Source organism: Ochlerotatus camptorhynchus, unplaced genomic scaffold (genome assembly GCF_037179485.1).
Source record: "Ochlerotatus camptorhynchus isolate MF236.1 unplaced genomic scaffold, CSIRO-AGI_Acam_v1.1 ptg000196l, whole genome shotgun sequence".
In the NCBI taxonomy this organism is placed as follows: domain Eukaryota; kingdom Metazoa; phylum Arthropoda; class Insecta; order Diptera; family Culicidae; genus Ochlerotatus; species Ochlerotatus camptorhynchus.
In genome coordinates this window covers 4569033-4589403 of record NW_027040686.1, presented here as the reverse complement: position 1 = coordinate 4589403, position 20371 = coordinate 4569033, and the positions used below count along the sequence as shown (strand labels likewise).

The 20371-nt window shown below is 38.4% G+C and overlaps 3 protein-coding genes across 7 annotated transcripts in view; all 3 read left to right on the top strand.

Moving 5' to 3' along the window:
• The window catches only part of LOC135702723 (probable peroxisomal acyl-coenzyme A oxidase 1), a 365647-nt gene that overhangs the window by 99630 nt on the left and 245646 nt on the right, over positions 1 to 20371 (top strand). The gene's annotated exons all lie outside the window — the stretch shown is intronic.
• The window catches only part of LOC135702729 (uncharacterized), a 115102-nt gene that overhangs the window by 53653 nt on the left and 41078 nt on the right, over positions 1 to 20371 (top strand). The window lies entirely within an intron of this gene.
• S6k (Ribosomal protein S6 kinase) overlaps positions 1 to 20371 on the top strand; it is a 152616-nt gene that overhangs the window by 98871 nt on the left and 33374 nt on the right. For all 4 annotated transcript variants that reach the window (XM_065223765.1, XM_065223762.1, XM_065223763.1 and 1 more), the window contains one exon: positions 13707 to 13874. In XM_065223765.1, the coding sequence (XP_065079837.1) occupies positions 13707 to 13874 (168 nt within the window). The remainder of the gene's footprint in view (positions 1 to 13706; positions 13875 to 20371) is intronic.

The following is a 20371-nucleotide window of genomic DNA, read 5'->3' as shown; positions in this document are numbered from 1 at the left end:
TTCTATCATAATGAAAACTCATTTTGATTTCAATTGTCGCGACATAAGTCTGATATCATATTGTGATTTCATTATGCAGTCAAAACTTTTTAAATGAAAGCAACTTAACTTGAAGTTCTGCTCTTAACGTCTTGTTTAAAATTTAATTTAAGTTCATCTGTTGTTGAACTAATGGTTATTGTTTATTTGTTTTGTTTAACACATTTTAGGTCATTCCTGACTTGTCCGGGGTGAGATTTGACTTATTCAACTTTTCAGTCTTTCAGCGTGAGAAGCATGGATGCTAACCATTTATGCCAGGCCCGTATTCAGTTAAACATTATGAATGCAAAATGAGTAATCAAATTGATTTCATTGAAAGCAGGATTAGTTTTCCGTTTGCTTCAACAGTGTAAAATTTTGCTCTCATTTTTGCTGTGTTAACCGTTAAGTCAACCAAAATTAGATCAACTTGAGTATTCAAAATAAGTTACATCATAACAGCAAATTTTGATTTCAATTTGATCTTCAGCTTTGCTCGGGAAACTTTCCAAGCGCTAGAGATTTTTTCAAAGACCTGAAACTCGATAAATCTTTGAAGGACGGAAGCTTAAGTATCGGCAAACATCGAAAAATCATGTAGTAGAATCTTCTTTTTTTCAGAAGTTCTTTTCCAAGCCCATCAAATTGTATTTTCTACAAGTCCGGAAACAACAAATTTCCAATCCCAGATTTTAAATAAATTCTATGTTTAAAATCATGAAATATTTTCTGTATAGTATTTTAGAAACATTATTTTTTTCTCGGACTGTGAACATATCGTAAATTATTCTACGCTTTCTTAATTTGTTTGAATTAAAGATCGCGAAGTAACAGCATTAAAAAATGTCCAATATCTCTTAAATGTATACCAGAATCTTTCAACTTTATTGAAGATCGAGATTTTTCGAGAAAATTTTCCTCGTTCCAGAATAATGATAATTATTGATACGATCCAGAACACTTATCTAGGTTCCAGAGATATGAAAATTTGTCTATGTTTGAAGTTTTACAGAAGTTTCTATATTCGAGATCTTTAAAATTGCTTGTCTTAAAATTGACAAATTTGTTCAAGACGTTACATTTTTCTCTGTGCCCCATTTTTTTTCGCAATTTCAAGATTTCCTAATAAATTTCTATGTTCAATCTTTCATATCCTGAAATTCAACCAAATCGCGATCTGAATCTAAATTAAACTTATTCGACGGTTGGTTTCCAAAAAATCGTGGGAGAAAAATAAGTACTGTGTGAGGAAATGGAGGTTACAAATTAACCTTTTGATTATCCAATTAATACTGATTTTACGAAAAAAAATTTATAAGATCCTTCGACCATTTGTTTTATTTAAAAAAAAAAGCTTGTAAAATGCTCATGGCGATTTGGGAATTTACAATACTTGTCAAAGTGGATTGCATTCATCGACAGATTAAATCCATATCTATCATATCTTTCCGATCAATAAATGTCACTATTGGTCACATTTTTATTGATTTAAAGTCACTATTTGGTCACTCTTTTCGTTATTGTAGGCCCTTATTACCGATGTCACTTCACGGAGAAGTGACAACTTATCACTCACGGTGAAGTGATTCTCATTTGATTTACACGGCGATCACTTCACCGTGAGTGACAACTGGTCACTTCACTTCGTTTTCACCGTGAAGTGACACTCGTAATAAGGCCCGTAGTCAATAATATTTTATAAAATACCCACTACCAGCCCTGCATATTGTAGAGGAATTCTGCTGATAAAATTTTATCATTATCTCTCATGGGTTATTTTTTAACGCCTTTTTTGTTTAAGGCAGAGTTTTTTTTTAAATAACCGGGAATTGAAAAATTGAATTTCAATGGTTACTCCCTGGACAATTTATTAGGCCCTTCGCTCAATTTTAACTTCTGTTCAATTTTCACACTGCCGTACTCAAGCGGAAATATCAATCTATCCTATTCAGAACTTTCTCTAGCTAATACATTATCACACTAAAGCTTCATGTTTATATAAGTATAGCAGTTCCTTCCAACTCTGAAAATCGTAAAGTTCACGTGCAAATGAACAACACACTTTGATTGAATGTATGCTACTTTGTTAAAATAAATCGTAAAAATGGTTTATATTAAACCGATATCAATACCGATATCAGACATACTTCAAGTCCCCGCGTACATCGTACGGGCTAGGCAAAAATGTGCGTCATCTTGAAAACTGTCGCTTTAATGGCCCTTCGCTCATTTTCAACTTCTATTCAATTTTCATACTGCCGTACTCTAACGGAACTATCCACCTACATTCTTCTAAAGATCATTCTCTAGCTAATAAATCATCACACTAAAGCTTCATGTTAGCATTTCCAACCAACTCCGATATCAATGCTTAATTTGAATGGTATTTTGGTCAGCATACAAATTATATTTTGTTAAAAGAAAAGCTAATTTTTTTTATTTAAAACCAACAGAACATTTTTTTAAATCTTTATTTGAGAGATTTTTAGCCGAAGGCCAATTCATCTCTAATCAACAGAACAGTTTCATCCAAACCAAATCTTGTTTTTCGCTACTTTTTTTTTTTTTGAAAAATTCATGCAGTACAGTTTGTTTATTTTAATTATTTTGTTGGCTTTTGAAAAAAAAATGACATTCAAATCAACAACATTAGAGTTTCATCATTAAATGAATATTTTGTTATTTTAAACAGGGACTATTTTTCTGCGTGTATTAGGTTTTTTAACATTTAATCGACGCACATTACTGTACCATCTAAATCGAAGAAGGGCGGGCAAGATGAAAACAGATTATTGAGAAAACAATGAATCCATTAATTCCCGTTTGATAGACAGAGAAACACAATCAAACGTCAAAATCCTTTATTAGAAGTGATGTTTTCGTGCTATGATTGAAATTTAAATATAAGTCATATGAATTTTGTTGCAAGTTTCAAATTAACCGAACTTTAGTACAAATGTGTATGATTAAAAAATAGGGGAACTGCAGGTAATGTCGGCCTAAGTGTCCCTAATTTGGGCCCATGCATAAATTCAGCAAACGACTAAATTTTCAATAGCAACCAAAAATATCGATTAGTAACGTCCCAATAACACATTCATCTAGATAAAATTGATAAATAGCAGATTTTTAGCGATGGGCCCAATCTTAGATTCATAGGCCAACATTAGAGACATTTCCTCTATATAGGGAAAATGGCTCTAATGTTGGCCTATGGATCTAAAATGGGGCCCATCGCTAAAAATCTGCTATTTATCCGTTTTATCTAGATGAACGCGTCATTGAGACGGTACTAATGGAAATTCTTGGTCGCTATTGAAAATTTAATCGATTACTGAATTTATGTATGGGCCCAAATTAGGGGCATTTAGGCTGACAACACATCCATTTCCCCTATTCACTATTTGATCTGGAATCACTTAATATCAACGCACCAGAGACATTTGTGACGAGTCATATTCTTGGCCTTCAAACGATAACAATGTCAACACATCAGTAATAGGTAATATCAACGACGTTAACCCGCGGTAAGGGTACCTATTTGTTTGCAAACACTTCCACGGAATCGTGCTCCGTTCCCATACTGGGTGTAAGTAGTTGAACGATTTTGCTCTTTCATCACAGCGAGGAATGTTGACCGTTAAATATCACAGTATCATCATCGTCGTCGTCACGACCGGGTATGCCTTTGGGCATTCGTGAGCACTGGCAAGTAAACAGGATATTTAGCAGACTCATACCACGCGAAAGGCGCCTCCCTTAGTTCAGTCGGTAAAGGCGCAGCTATAAAGCAATGCCATGCTGGAGGCGACTGGGTTCGATTTCCAGTTCGGTCTAGGAATTTTTCGGGTTAAACAATTTCTCAACTTCCCTGAGCATATAGTATGATTGTACTTGCCACACAATTCTAGATGAACATTTACAAACAGATCCTATCTGCTTGGAACGATTTTCTTTATCGACTTTCTTTTTCTGTATTAACTCAGCTAAATTCTTTCTTGTGTTTGACGCTTTCGATGCTAGATAAGAACCTTCTTTATCAAACTATGAATCGTGGTTTTCAAAAGAGAAAATCGAGGAGCATCGATCAAATGTTCATCTAGAATTCTAAAAAAAAGTAAAAGATTTTGTAAACAATGACTTCTCTCGATGCTTTCTAGGTACGTCCTAATTCCACCTCTATCTAGAATTGATCAAAGAGATAATTGGAACAGCCTTAGAAAGCTCTCAATTAACAACTGTGGAAGTGATCAAAGAACACTAAGTTGAGAGCCGGCGTGAAGTCCCATTAGGGGCGTAAGAAAGCCATAATAAGAAAGAAGAAGACCCCGCGAAAGTTTCACTGTCAAAGTCATAATAAAAAAAAAAATATTAAATGGGAGGGAAATATAAATAAAAGCCAATAAAAACAATGCCGAGCCGAGCTGAGCCGGCCGATCCAACACACGCGCAAAATTGTGCTATTATATATATTGACCAAGCGGGAGGCGGCGAGGACGATGGGGAGAGACCGCTCACTAGCATCAACAGCAGGAGCAGCAGCAGTGTCAGTGGGGCAGTCGATAAACTTTGTTTTGCTCTTTTGCTTGGGCTTTGACTTCCGCGAATGGGCAGCAAGCAGCGCTCGTTTGCGGTCGTAGTGTTTGTGCGTGTGCGGGTATTGTTTATATTGCTAACTTTGAACTGGACTGGAGTTGTTTGCACAGCGTGTGCACTATTGAATGTACATAGTTCAAGCACAGACAAAAATACATAACGCATTGAATATTTTTCACTGTAAAACATCGGCACTAAAATACTACCGCCATCTGTTGAGTACCCTGTCATGGGCAGTACGCTCAACAGATGGCGGTAGTGCGTAATCGTCGAACGCAAGGGAATTGACTATGCATGGTGTGGCTCTGTTGTCTATGTCTGTTTGTCTGTGGTTCGAGTGGGAATCTTGCTCGGAATCCCACGAATATAGATTCCCTGGGATAGTTAAATAATGTGTTGGAATTGGTTTTTTTTTATTTCAACGCTTAGACATTCAGGAAGTAAAGATTTCTGCGATATACGAACATATGATACACTGGAGTCGCTTTTTACGCGGGTGATACGTCCCGCGTAAAAAAAAACCGCGTAAATTCCGGAATCCGCGTAAAAAAAAACCGCGTAAATTCCGAAATCCGCGTAAAAAAAAACCGAGTAAAAAAAGACCGTGAAAGAAAAAAACGCGTAAAAAGCGATATACCGCGTAAATTCTGAAATCCGCGTAAAAAAAAACCAAAATCCGCGTAAAAAAAAACCGCGTAAATTCCGGAATCCGCGTAAAAAAAAACCGCGTAAATTCCGAAATCCGCGTAAAAAAAAAACCGCGTAAAAAAAAACCGTGTAAAAAAAAAACCGCGTAAAAAGCGACTCCAGTGTATAAGCATTGTACATACGAGACAAGAAATGTCGTTCAAATTTGCTGGGGGAATCACTGATATAGACGACCAACTGGGAACCACTACAGCTAATTAATTGGACTGAAACTAAGCACCGAAGAGTGTACTTACCCGTATTTTTTCAGGTATTCACCATAACAGACTACCATGGGTGGGTGGATCGATATGGAAGTTCAGGTTAACATAACAGATACTTCTTTTTAGTCGCCCCAAGTTGAGAGTCCAGATGGGGTGGGCTGATGGCGAGTGAAAAAGGGTAACGATTGATATTTACTCACATGGATAACAATTGTGCAACCATCACCGTTTCACGTCATTACCGTTGTGTTTATCGAATTGACTAAAATAGCGTGGTTCGATTCTAGATAACTTTCGAAGTGTGACCTTTAAGAGCATTTAATTTCAATTGAAATTGGAAACCTCAAAGTTTCGTAGTCGCCTAATGTCATTGCGTCACTGGAACCAACGTTAGAAACCACCTCAACAAAACCAGATTGTAGTGTAGGAGTTCTCTATGTCCGATGAAATGTCAACACATGCATTGTTGTTGTGAATTCGATTTGGGTTGCTCTTGCTCTATAGTGGAACCGCAAATTATGGTGCAACCGGCTGTGGCTTGAATGAATGAATCATCTGTTCGTTGGTCCGTTGATTCGATTCAGACGGAGCGACACGTCATAGAGCAAGAATTTCGTCATCTTGCAAAATAAAACTCCACCCACGTGCGAGTGTATGCATCATCGAATGGAGATTTTTATCTGTGGTTGGTGCAATTCGATCAACGTGGGAGCATACTGGCCTCGTCCATAACATAGCTTCTGACAAAAGTCCTGCGCTATTATTCTGTTTAATAAATCTAATAAACGAAACTCTTGATACAATTCTTGGTAGATCTTCTTTGTGCATGCAGCAATATTTACAAATGGAAAATGTCGAAGGTCAATAACTTCGTGGAAAGAACCGAAACAAAAGCAAATACACTCTCATTCCTGAGTTGTTGCACCGAACGACTGACGACGTTGTGGCTCATCGGTCGGTCGTAGTCACAGCACAGCACCTCACACTGTACTACGTCTCTAAACAACAACAAAGAGTCAACGGTTCCATCTGTTTGAACACAATCCACATCTATACGGTTGTTCACATATGCATGTGGGTAAATGCGACGCGTCAGCTGTTTTTTGTCATTCTGTACTGCAGCCATTCACCCTTATATTGGAGTCAAGCTCCTGTGTACACATTGCGGAAAAACAGAATACAGTGAAAGCATACTATTCGTTTTTTTTTTGCTGGAATTTGCGCACACAAGTAAGTACAAAATTGATCCCATTAAAATCATGTGGCTCGTTGGCATCTTCTCTTTATTAAAGGAGATTCAAAGGCTCTTGTAAATCCACTTTCAAAGATATTAGCTTCGACGCCAGACAGGACAGGAAAATGTCAATAACTTCGCCACAATGCATCCGATTGTGTATGGAATAGAGTCGATGTTTCGTTTGCTGAAATTACGTCTTTGATTCTTTGTTGATGTAAGAGGCAGCGTTTTTTTTAATTTTATAAAATTAATTTAATCATGGGAATCACTTGAGAATCGGGGAAACATTTCTTAACTCTTTCTACTACTTATCTCGCTAGTATCATTCAGTTTAATTGCCCAGTGTAGTGTGAAGATGTTTGTCAATTAATCAAATCATAGAGTTGCGAGTTTATGGTTGTTCAAATTAATGATTTTAATTCTAGATGAACATTTCAAAAGGTCCTATCTGCATTGATCGATTCTCTGTATCGACTTTCTCTTTTGATCAGCATTGCTATGTAAACAGATCTCATGCTATTTTTGCCACATAGTTATATAAAGGAGGTTCTTATTTAGCATCTAACACGTCAAACACAACATGAAATGTTTTTTTTTGCAGCTAAGTTAGGTATAAACGATCCAAAATTACTTTTCACAAAGCTCAAATAAAAAAAAAAGCATGTATTATGAATAACATGGAACCAAGTAATCAACAAGCGTGCTTATTATAAATCTGGTTAGTATAATGTTCTGGAGCCGTATGTAAGCCCTATATTTGCAAAAAGGCGAATTGGCTGGCTTATTGGTTCCCTTCTTCTTCTTCTTCCTCGCATTTCAAGCTTATTGCGTATGGCATATTAGCTTTTGCGTGCTCTCAACTTAGTGTTCTAGATGCACTTCTACAGTTATTAATTGAGAGCTTTCGATGCCTGTACAATTTCTGCATTAGTATAATTGTGTGGCAAGTACAATTATACTCTATGCCCAGGGAAGTCGAGAAATTTTCCAATCCGAAAAATTCCTAGACCGGACCGGGAATCGAACCCAGCCACCTCCAGCATGGTCTTGCATTGTAGCTGTGCCTTTACCGACTGAGCTAAGGGAGGTCCCATTGGTTATTGGTTCCCTGGGAGGTTCAATTTGTGCGAGTGTACGATTTCCCACTGGAGCTATCCAGCTGATATCTAGCGTACAGGGCTGGTAGCAGGTCACTTTTTAGTGACTTTGTCACTATTTTGAAGTCAGTCACTAAAGTCACTATTTCCCTACAAATAGTCACTATAGTCACTTTTTCACAACTAAAATAGAGTGAAATAGAAAAAATATCAACAACATTTTTAAATTGAGTACTTGGCAGTAAGGAAGTTATAAAAGAATTCTGGAATGATTTCTGAGGATACTTCCAATAGAACTCTAAAGAGTTCGAAATAAATTCCGAGAAGAATTCCAATGGAATCGGCTTTTGAATGTTCATTCTCAAAGGAATTCTTCGAAGAGTTTCAAGGGTATTCTGAGATGGATTTTTGTTTTGAGATTTCTGAGAAAATACCATGGGAATTCTGAGGAGAATACGAGTTGAATTTCCAATATAATTCAAGGGAAAAGTTCAAGATTATTCTAAGCAGAAATTTGTGATATTTCTGATGTTAATTTCATGGAAATTCTAAGGAGAATTCAAGTAAATTTAAGATGGATTTATGGGTAGAACCTTCATGGAAATCCTGGAAAAATAATTAAAAAATCAAATACATTTGAGTCGCTTTTTACGCGGTTTTTTTACGCGGATTTCGGAATTTACGCGGTTTTTTTTACGCGGATTTTGGTTTTTTTTTTATGCGGATTTCAGAATTTACGCGGTTTATAGTTATACACTAGAGTCGCTTTTTACGCGGTTTTTTTTACACGGTCTTTTTTCACGCGATTTTTTTACGCGGATTTCGGAATTTACGCGGATTCCGGAATTAACGCGGTTTTTTTTACGCGGGACGTATCACCCGCGTAAAAAGCGACTCCAGTGTATAACCTACTTTAATTAATTATGATTTATTAATTTATGCATGAAGTTATCGATTTAAATAGTTGGAGATGCTTAACGTCAAATATCAGACTTAAAGTGAACATTTTATACGATAGATGAGGAGATGAAAGTATAGAGTTGAGTACAGTAGTGTGAAAATTGTATATAGAAAGTAGAAGTAGAAAGCGAGCAAAGGACATTTTTTAGGAAGTTACGAATCAGGTATAGCAAACAGGTAGATGCTTACGTCAGATGGCGATTTGAGTGTGAAACAATTGATAGAACTGTTTCCGCACATCGGAGGTACATGAGCAAATCGGCGATCATCCCTTTTGCCAGTGTGGCAGGGTGAAACACCCCTCACTATTTCTCATCAATGGATGAGTTTGGTAAAAGGGATGCTCTACCCGATTCGTACCTTCCTCAAAATTGTTTTAAGCTCGCTTTTTTACTTTCTATATACAATTTTCTCACTACCGTAGTACAACGGAACTATCAACTCTATGCTTTATTAAAATGTCCACGTTCAGCATCTCCAACTACGAAAATAATCTATTTCCAAGAATGTTGTCCATTGTTCTGCAAAGAATTTCCAGAATGCAATATTATTTTTGTTAAGCTTGTTTTAGAAGCAAAGTTTAAGAGGAGTGGAATAATTCTTAAAAAGTTCTTGAGATCATCTGAAATATTTTTATAAAATATTCTTAGCGAATTATCAAAGTTATATCAAAATTTTAAAGATTTTAATGGCAGAATCAAATTCATGATCTTCGATAAAAAAAGCTGTCGTTGTTATGATCTTTAACCTTATTTAACAGTAACATTTTAAAAAATCTTTGAGAAAATCCGAAATTGCACTTCAAATGCTTTTAATAGCAGATTCCGTTGAGAGTTTCGATACCATTAGAAGAATTCATGAAATGCCATTTTAAGTTCCATGACAAAAACAGTTTATTTCAATATTAAACCTTATTTGAGTTTCTGAGTCATCATATAAATGTAACTATTGGTTACTTATTTATTATTCAAAAGTCACTATTTGGTCACTATTTCCGTAATTTTAGTCTAGACTTTAGACTACTATTATATCGCATCAGCACTACCAGCCCTGAGCGTACGGTTAAGCGTGTTATTCGGATAAAAATTTACTGTGGAGCTGGGAGACATAAAGAATATATTTTAACAACGAGATTAAACACAAGTGTTTCATATGCTAAATTAAATTCAATAAATTGCCATGCTGATGACAGGACATAGAGTCAAATGAAGTAAGATACGGATAATGAACTTGTTGAAAGTTTTGCAGCGATTGAGTAAGCATCCCAATGATGAAAATGTATACCAGCAGGGCTGTCATCTGATCACTCAATGTGGGCAATGTACTGATTTTCTGAAATAAACAAAGTGAGAATCAAGCAAATACAAAGTTTGCTTGTCTTTCACCCTGCGCAAGTGTAAAGCAGCGGATAAGAGAAGACAGAAACACACAGAGAAATAATCAGGCTTGATGGAGCCTCGCTCGCGAGTTTGAAATGAGCGTAGCATTTTTCTGATGAGTAGAATTCCTACTGCCAAATCATTCCACTGAGTTTCAGAGCTTGAGAGCGAAGGGGGATAAAATGAGAGTGAGGTTTGCCGCCACTCGTGTTCATGTTTTCTATCGCACGTTCTTACTCTCACTCTGGGTGAACTCTGAGCTTCTGCGGCGAATAAAAAAGTCATCCGGAGTCTCGAAAAGCGCACCTCACGTTGTTAAATCATCCTCTCGCTGAAGTTCACTCTCCCTCTCTATCGAGGAGTTTTTGTTTACTTCTTCCATATTCCTGCCACCACTCACTCGAGGTGGGGGCTGGCTAAACTCGCAGGACGAGAGTGTTCTAAAACCTCCAGTGAGTTTCAGCAAGCCTGGAAATAACGAAAGCTCAATGTGGAGCCATGGCTCCGACGCAAAGAGCGCCACTCAGTGTATGGTTGCAAATGGGAAACCCAGCAAAAATACAAAATTCTTCATCGTTATGCCCTTCTTCATCTCCTATGCATGCAGTCGTGGCAAGCAAAGTCTGCAAAGAATTCAAAGAAGACATTAGGGCTTGTTGTTTTATATTCGCTGCCTTCGCCGCACGGAGTGTTCCACTCATTGTGTGGATCGTTTTCTCTCAGATTAGTTGGAAAAGAGTGTGCGATGTAAATGGGAGAACCACACACTCTTTGTCGAGTGTTGTGAGATGCATACACAAAGTTGCTTTGCTAACGCTCTGAGGTGCTTTTCACCCCTGCCTATTGGGGTGATCAAACCTCGTTCATTCTATGATAATTTTATCGCATTAATTCGTAATTGCAGACTTACGAAATAATGCGATAAAATTATCATAGAATCATAGATTATTTTATATTATGAAGATAAGTTCTTCTAGATTAAAAGATAACAAGCTAAGTCAATCATGCTCATACTCATTAAAAGATAGCAAGCTGATTGCTATCGAGATGGTTGCACACATCGCTATCAGTCGTAGTATCATCCCAAATACTGCTTGAACAGAATTGTGAATAATTATAATTATTTAAGGCATATCAGTGATTTATTTCTCTTCGTTCTCACAACACTGAAACAACCATGGACGAATATTCATTCTAATCTACAATTCCACATACTATAAATAAAATTCTGATGTGAACATCTTATCGATCAGAATAGATTTTGCATATGTTTAGGAACAACTGAATTTTTGGGCCAAAGGAGCAACAGGATCGAGGAGTTAACGTTTCGCACACCCTTCCCGTGACACTTATGAGGGGTCGTAGAGTTTTCTGCATCTCTCTTAAGTAAGTGTCGGGCTAACATTCCTCTCCCATCCCCACCAGATGCAAGGACGTGGCCAGGGCAGCTCTTGTCTATTGGAGGGAGACTCATCCTATATCTAAGAGGTAGTGGTTAACCACAAATTACTATCTAACAGCAACGGATGAAGGTGGGTCTCCTCCTTAACAACAGGTTGGATCTCTTACCACCTACGACATTATGCAACCTGTTTTAAGCCATGTTATTTTTATTTTATTGTTGAAGATGATTTTTGAGTTTTAAGGCAATTTTTACGTTGTATTTTCGTGTTTGGCTTTGTAGTCTTTAGAAGTGAAACACCTAAATGCTTTCTAATTCCATCGTTTTGGTTTGTATTGCATCTGTTTCATAGATGCCAAATTTGTAGGAGTTGTCTTACCAAGTGTTAATTTTGGTTTTAGTAATAATTTCTACGCAGATTGGGCGCAAAAATTAGTCACAATTATATCTGAATTAGGAAACTACTTAACTTTGAAAATTGTGATTGTTTTAAAAGTCAAGTCGCTTTTCAGAGAGTAGGGCTTTGATCTAATTTTGGGCCTACCCTTTGCCTCTATTTCTAAATTAGGCCTAATGCATTGAAACGCCATTCAAACGTCATTGAATTCACTGCGGCCTATCGGATGAAGATAAAAATGGATTCGGTCGGAGCGCTTCTTTTGTTTTTGAGAAAAATAGGTGTTGCGGAGTCAGCGTAACTAGGAAACAAATTTCGGGACGGGATATACTACAATAGATCAAATTACTGGTCGCAGTGATGTTATGTCCCGAACAGAGAAAAAAAAAACCAAATTTCATCAATTTATTCACGAAGAGAAAAGAAAATTATAAAATTCCTGCGGAAGAAACCTTGGGTATAAACAATACGATCCTACAGGCTATGTTCTGACTTACTTTTAGTGTTTCTAGTCTCGTACTACTCTCTCACAACAATTATAGCGTTCATATGTCCTGGAGCTAACGATCTGTGTAGGTGTACATAATATTTGTTGAGTGTTTTACCATATAAGTAGATTTAAATAGCATTAAAAAGTTTCTCACCTGGTAATACTGTGATAATTAGCATTACCCGGGCTTCATTTGCCTGTTTCTCAGCGCTTCGCGATCTCCTTTGTCTAGATTTAGTATAGTATACAATAGCTTAAGACAAATTCACTTTTCTTTCTTTCTTCTGTCCTTACCTAGATTTAGTTTCTTGTATTACTTTAAGCACTTTTCTAGACTTTAGGATTATACAAATTTAGCTTTAAGTTAGGCTAATTAACTGTTTATTTAGTAATAAATAATCTCCGTAGAGGAATCAAGTTCACTTGGTTTTTACGTTCACTTCAGTACAATGGCCACCTTATTGATGCTTTTCTCCTGCACCGCAGCTGTTGACCTTTTTTGTGACGTTTCCAATCCCTTGTTCAGCGCTGGGTGTGGTGCACAGTGGTACAGCGTCGAATAGGGGCACAGGTGACTTAGTTTCCGACGGGGCGCAATCAACAATAGGTTAAACATTAATATCACGCGTTCTCATTGACTTCATTCGGTAGCTTTTGAACTAAAGTATCGTGCCAAACGCATAATTGGCTTGTTAACTCTGAAACAGTTGATTTATTTGATGTGTTCTGCTCGATAGGCCCAAAGTGGGCGATTATGCCGAAATAGTGCTCTACCCTATGTATAACATACTCAGAAAAACAAAGACTCTCCGACCGATCTTTCAACGACATAAAGACAAACAATGTAAACTCAGTTCTGGAAATATCAGAATCTTTAATTAATCGGAAGAGCTTTGTTAACTTTAACCTCAACTACGCAATTACACTACTATCCACTGCAAGTTTCACGAACAGCACCGCACATAGCAAAAGTTTTAGACAAACAAACCGCAGCGACGATTACTGTAGTGTGTTTCTGCAAAAATAGAAACTCATTTCAGTAGCGTGTCTAGCCTGCTCCTCTGCCCGGTCGTCTCCTTCCCCAGGCAGCTGGTTGCTGTAAACTTAAACTGCAACATGACTTTATCTCCCCGATCTCACACTCCACCAGAAAACTTGTGCTGTAACACAGATAACTAATTGCATTTTCCTTCTTTTTTTCTCTCTCTTATCGCAGGTCGATCTGGAGCCAGAGCTACACATCAACAGCAACCTGGATGCGGAAGGTTCAGAAACCATCCCCCTGTCAGAGGAAATCGTCAACCCGGGCCGGATGAAGCTCGGTCCACAGGACTTCGAACTGAAGAAAGTGCTTGGGAAAGGCGGCTACGGAAAAGTCTTCCAAGTAAGTTTTGTGCGTGTATGTGTGTGTGTGGGATTGACAGCAGCGCTTTGTCACTCTGTCCAACCGCTGCAGCTAGTACACAGTGGTAGAGAAATGAAAATTATGAGGAAATACGTATTTAGACCCAGAAATTGCAACTTTACCAGCACAGTGTCTTGTGTGAATTTGTTGCTTATAATAAGGTCTTCGTTTTGATGAACTTTTTAGGGTGGTGCTAAAAATGTCAAAAATAGAATTTTTCTTTTTTTATTTTTTATTATACCATGATGAAACCTTCTGTTTCAGCAGTTTTTATAATTAATGACAGGGTATCCCTAAAAAAAATAGTTTTTATTAGAAATTTGTCTTCTACAACCGTCATAATGTTCGACAAAGTTGTAGAACTATTTATTTGAAGCAACTTTGCTCAAGAAACCACTTTCTCGTGTGTTGTATCAATTTTTAATATAAGGCGGTCTTTATTCATCGAAATTAAGGCCTTATTAAAAGCAACAACTTAACAGAAGACAGCTGGTAAAAAGTTGCAATTTCTAGCTTAAAATATTTATTTCCTCCTAATGTTCCTTCCTGGACCACTGTGCAGTGTAGTTGTTGTTAGTTTAATTTAAGTTACGATCGTTGTCACATTCAAGGACACGCCATTGGAAGAAATAGGATGAGTAACAGAGAATCGCAATAAATTACACAATCCGCGCGTGGCACCCTGCTGGCGACGGAGTGAAGATGCACTCATCCAAATGCGCTTGCACAATTTCGTATTACGTGTGCGAGATGCATTTTTTTTCACTTTGTCAAGTGCACTATCACGTTAGTCGTAATGTTATTATTGTAACCAACATTACGAAAAAAATCATAAGAACTAAAACATTATAAAGAAAGAAATAGATAAGGGTTAGTAATTTCCATTTTATTCCACTACCTTAATTGCTTATCCTTGACAGATACGCGTATTTCGACTACAATTGTACTAGACATTGTAGATGAAATACGCGTATCTGTCAAGGATACGCAATTAAGGCAGAGGAAATAAATAGAAATTATGAATCCTTCTCTATACAGGTATTGCTCTATAGACGCCCACATCCAACAGGATAGTAAAACATTGTAAAACACCATCTTTCCCTTTAAAATTTATTGGTGGTGTGTGTTTCAGAATGAAGCGACGAGGTTAGCTGATTTTATTGATGCTAAATAAATATTAGAAGTGATAATTATGGCCAACACGCGCTGGCGTGCTTTGTGCAGCAAGTGCCGATTCGCTGCTAGGGCTAGACAGTTCAGTTGGCCGTTAGTAATGGTTTTCAACAGCAAGCTGCTGGTGCCGATGCACACGTTCACTCCATAACTAGTTGATTTCAAGTGGTGTTTATGTATATTGTGTTTGAATCGTGGCGAGAAAGGTTTTTTTACGACCGGAAATTGAATAAAGGCGGCAGAAGAACTATGCGAAAATAGAGTTTATTTTCTTGGAAACAGTTTAGATTGTACGATTTATCGTCGCAAATGTACGGAGCAGTTGTATTTTGTTTGATTTCGCGCCTCTCCATATGTCGATGTCCATCGAAGGGAGTTCCTTTGAAGGGATCATCGAGATGGCGGGAGATTGATATTTTCAGAATAGTAATATATAATCAGCGTACTAAAACCAAAGATGAATACTAAGATGAAACTGTCGGAAGAAAAACTTTCTATTTTAGTGTCTTCTTTCACGGTCCCTTTCATCCAACGAGAACCCCCCGTATTCAAGGTAATTTTGTGGTTTTGCTGCCCCCTCGGAAGAGATGAAATTTTGCGCTCATTTTTATCAAAACAATCACACCAAAATCAAAGATGTCCCATTTTTTAATTACTCGATTAACAACTAATCGATTCTTTTTTGTTCGCTGTGCTGCCATTTTTCCACCAATGAGAGTGCAGCACATGTTTGAAACGATCGGTGATGATCCTGTGGGTTAATGCTTATATCGGCATGATATAACCGATTATAAATAGTTTACTTTTCGGTTCGTTAATCGATTAAACGATTATTCGAATGAAAATCGGACATCACTAGATGAATGTGAAACGTCATTTCGAATATAAGGACCGTTCATAAATAATGATACAATTTGAAAGGGACCGGGGCTAATCACAAATTACGTCTCCATGGTAACTGAAATAAACACGAGTGTTCACCGGTTGCTAAAACGATTCTTGGAGCATAAAGTTTATTTGCATAACACGATCGCTTACTTCAAACTTAGAAAAAAAAGTGACCTAGATCGTTCGACATATGGACAATTATTTGTTTCGAAATGTTTTCTGGGGACAAATATAATCATACTCTATGTCCAGAGAAGTCGAGGAATTTTTCAACCCGAACAATTCCTAGACCCGACCGGGAATCGAACCCAGCCGCCTCCATCATGGTCTTGATTTATAGCTACGCATTTATAAATTGAACCTTAGCTCCCTTAGGAGGGAACTTGATGTATGGCAAGTTGAAGGGATTGTCCAAATCACCGAGATAAGTAGAAATATCGAGTTATAGAACATCGAGAAATGGAGAGTTGACTGTATATATTTTTTTAAACTGCTCTTTGAATGTGTACTGAGGTCCCCAAAAACTGTGCAAAATTTTAACAAATTTGGTTATGTTCTCGATTTGCGGGAGAATATTAAATTTTGTAAGGGAAAATGTATGGGAGACGGAACGATTTGCTTACCAAAAACCCAAATACAGTGAACCCTTTACAACTTGATAGTGAAGGGACCATCGAGTTATAGAATAATAAATTCATACAAAATCGCAATCACAGTTGCAATGAAATTCGGTTTTACTATGGTTCTATAACTCGATATCGAGTAAGTTCCACACGTACCTACAAGCTCATAAACGGCACTAAGGTAATAGACTTTAGAATTTCATAAGGCTCGACTTATGAACGACACATATGAATTTCATAAGCGCGACTTATGAAAGATTTTTGTCTAATATAAGGTAGCCTTTAGCCATTCCATCTTCCAAAAACCGTTGACAAACGTGTGGTCCAGACAAAGGACCCGTAATCTCAACGTCCATGGTGCGGTTCCAGTCTCCTCCGTTTAGTTATTTTTTGTCGACATTATTTTTCATAAGGCAAATCTATAAAATTCATATCGATTTATTGTGGCTAAAATTCATAAGTGGTTCTTATGGAATTCTTACGTTCTGTTGCCTAGGTGGGGGATTAGGGTCATAATGAGTACACGGGGCGAAATGAGCACCTATAATTTTAACAAAACTATGCGATTTTAAACTTATTATTTGTACAATGTATTGTGCAATAGAACTCTTTAAAATATTCAAATATTTTGAAAAATGATACCTGATTTTAAGCTGATGAAACGGTATTTATTTATTTATTTATGACTTAACATCAACAGGCGTCATTGGCCAAAATGATGTAACCTAAACTAAACATGAAAAGTACTAAAACTAAACATCAATAAGTCAATAGTCATCTCGTAAAAAAGGAACATTGCTAGACAAAATAAACTGATTTAGAAAAAAAAAAACGAACTAAATCTCCGGCGAAGCAGCTGGCGAGTCAGGTCAAAGTCAAATAGTGCGGAGACCCTATTGAAGAGTCTCTATAAACCAGCGATTGCGCTGAACATGCTATAAATAGTTCGCTGTATAGGCAGGCGAAGCATTGCATTATTCCGTAGCCTCTGGGTTGAACATTGATGTCAATTTGCTCAAGGAGAACAGGGCAATCGGTGCGTCCTTTCAAAATATCTGCAATTAGCAATGTCCTTGCTGTATCTCTTCGAGGCTCCAGATGGATCAGTTGCAAACGACTTTCGTAGCTAGGCAATCGAAAGGGATCCGTCCACGACAGTTTACGCCCCTTGCCCCTGCCTCAAGGATGCCCCTTAGCTACTCAACCTCCTGTCATCGTAGTCGTTCTGGCCCTGTGGTTGAGAATGGTGAAGGGGTCTTCCAACCTTTTATATCAGGCAAGTATGCGTTTGTTGAAAACAGTTCTTCTCCTGATCCGTCTCTGTGTTCCAGAGTACCACCATGCTCGTTTCGGCTGATCGATCATTCTGCAGACCTCCAACCGACTTCGTTCGACCGCCTTTTGGTGTATTACCAGAACGTTCGTGGCCTGCGAACAAAGATTGATGATTTTTTCCTGACTGCCGTTGACTCTGACTACGATGTCATAGTTCTTACGGAAACTTGGCTCGATGACCGCATTAATTCATCTCAATTATTTGGCAGTCTATTCACGGTATTTCGAAACGACCGCAACCACCAGAATAGTACCAAATCGCGTCTTGATTGCGGTATCCAAACGCCTAAGCTCCTGCATAGATCCTGCTCCAGTTTGCACTTCTCTAGAGCAGCTGTGGGTCAAAATAACGACGCCTCGTAGAACAATCCGGTCCTCCAGACCGGAAATCTGATTCGAGCAGCATTGCAAACCACATCAGTTCGATTGGTACCGTGTTCTCTCGACTAGAACAAAACGACCTAGCTCTGATATTTGGTGACTACAATCAGTCTGGGCTCTCATGGAACGTTCCTGCAAACGATCTTCCTAGCATTGATGTTCTTCGCTCGAACATGCCCGCATCATGCTGTGCTCTCCTTGATGGTTTCAACCTGCATGGCTTAACGCAACACCAATCATCCTGCGTTGGAAGTTTCCATCAACCTATCTGTTCCTGTTCGCTACGATAACCCTCCTGTTGATGTACATGAGCTCGACTTTCGTAGAGCAGATTTCGTCGCGCTGAGTCACTCGCTTACCCAGGCAGATTGGCAGTTCCTTGACACGTGTTCATCTATTGATGAAGCCGTCAACTACTTCGCTGAGGTCGTTGGCCGGGTAATAACTGATTCTGTCCCATTGAGGAGACCCTCTCCCAAACCCGTATGGTCCAATGCTCGACTACGAAATTTGAAGCGTCTGAGATCGAAGGCCCTCCGTAAATACTGTCGTACTCGTAACCCATTCACCAAACGATTATTTTCAACAGCGAGCAACGAATATCGCACATATAACCGCATTCTTTACAAGAGCTACACAAGGCGTGTGCAGGCTAATTTACGGCTTAATCCAAAGCAGTTCTGGTCATTCGTGAATACCAAACGAAACGAGGAGGGGCTACCAGTCGAAATTCACCTGGGTGGTAGAATCACCAGCAATTCCCTTGAGAAATGCAATCTTCTGGCAGAACATTTCAAAAGCATTTTCAATGACACTACGGCTTCGTTGTCCCAAGTTGCTGAAGCGGTAAGGGACACTCCCAGTGATGCTTTCAATTTTTCGATTACCTTGGTTACAGTAGACCTCGTCTAATCCGCCATCAAGAAGCTGAAATTTTCTAATGCTGCTGGCCCTGACGGGATCCCCTCAAGCATCCTGAAGCGATGCTGTTCAGAGCTTACAACACCGCTTTCGAAGCTGTTCAATATTTCATTACAGCAGGGGGAGTTCCCTACGCGTTGGAAATCGTCATTCATGTTCCCGATCTACAAGAAAGGAGACAAGAGAAACGTCGAAAATTACCGAGGGATCACATCACTCAGTGCCTGCTCTAAAGTTTTCGAAATCATCATCAACGACGCATTATTCTCTAGCTGCAGAAATTACATTTCTCCTGACCAACACGGTTTTTATCCCAAGAGATCAGTTTCAATAAATCTAGCTCCGTTCATTTCTTTATGTCTTCGGAGTATGGAAGCTGGAGCGCAGGTGGACGTTGTATATACAGATTTCAGGGCTGCATTCGACCGGGTTGACCACTCCTAAACTTGCTAAACTTGAAAAACTCGGTGTATCCTCGGGTTTAACTCGTTGGTTCAAGTCCTATCTGACCAATCGGGAACTTTGTGTTAGAATCGGATCAGAGAAATCGGACTATTTTACAAACAGCTCCGGTGTTCCTCAAGGTAGCAACTTGGGATCATTGCTATTCTCGATTTTTGTGAATGAGGCCGGACTGATCCTCCCAACTGGTTGCCGATCGTTCTACGCGGATGTTGTGAAGATCTATGTGATTGTTCGTAGCTTCGCCGATTGCTTACGGCTTCAGCACCTAATCGATACTTTCGAAGAATGGTGCTCAAGAAACTATCTCACGTTGAATGTACAAAAATGTAATATTATCTCATTTCATCGCAAGCTGAAACCAGTGGCATTCAACTATACGATAAATCACCAACTTCTGCAACATGTGGACAATGTTCGTGACCTAGGAATCACGCTGGATTGCGACTTAACATTCAAGCTTCATTACTCGGGCATCGTTGCGAAAACTAACAGGCATCTAGGCTTCATTTTCAAGATCGCTGACGAGTTTCACGATCCTGCCTGTCTAAAAGCTCTATACTGCTCTCTAGTGCGATCGATCTTGGAATTCAGCTCGGTAGTATGGTGCCCGTATCAAGCAGTTTGGATAGCGAGGATTGAATCTGTTCAAAGGAAATTTGTTCGGTATGCCTTTCGTCACCTTCCTTGAAA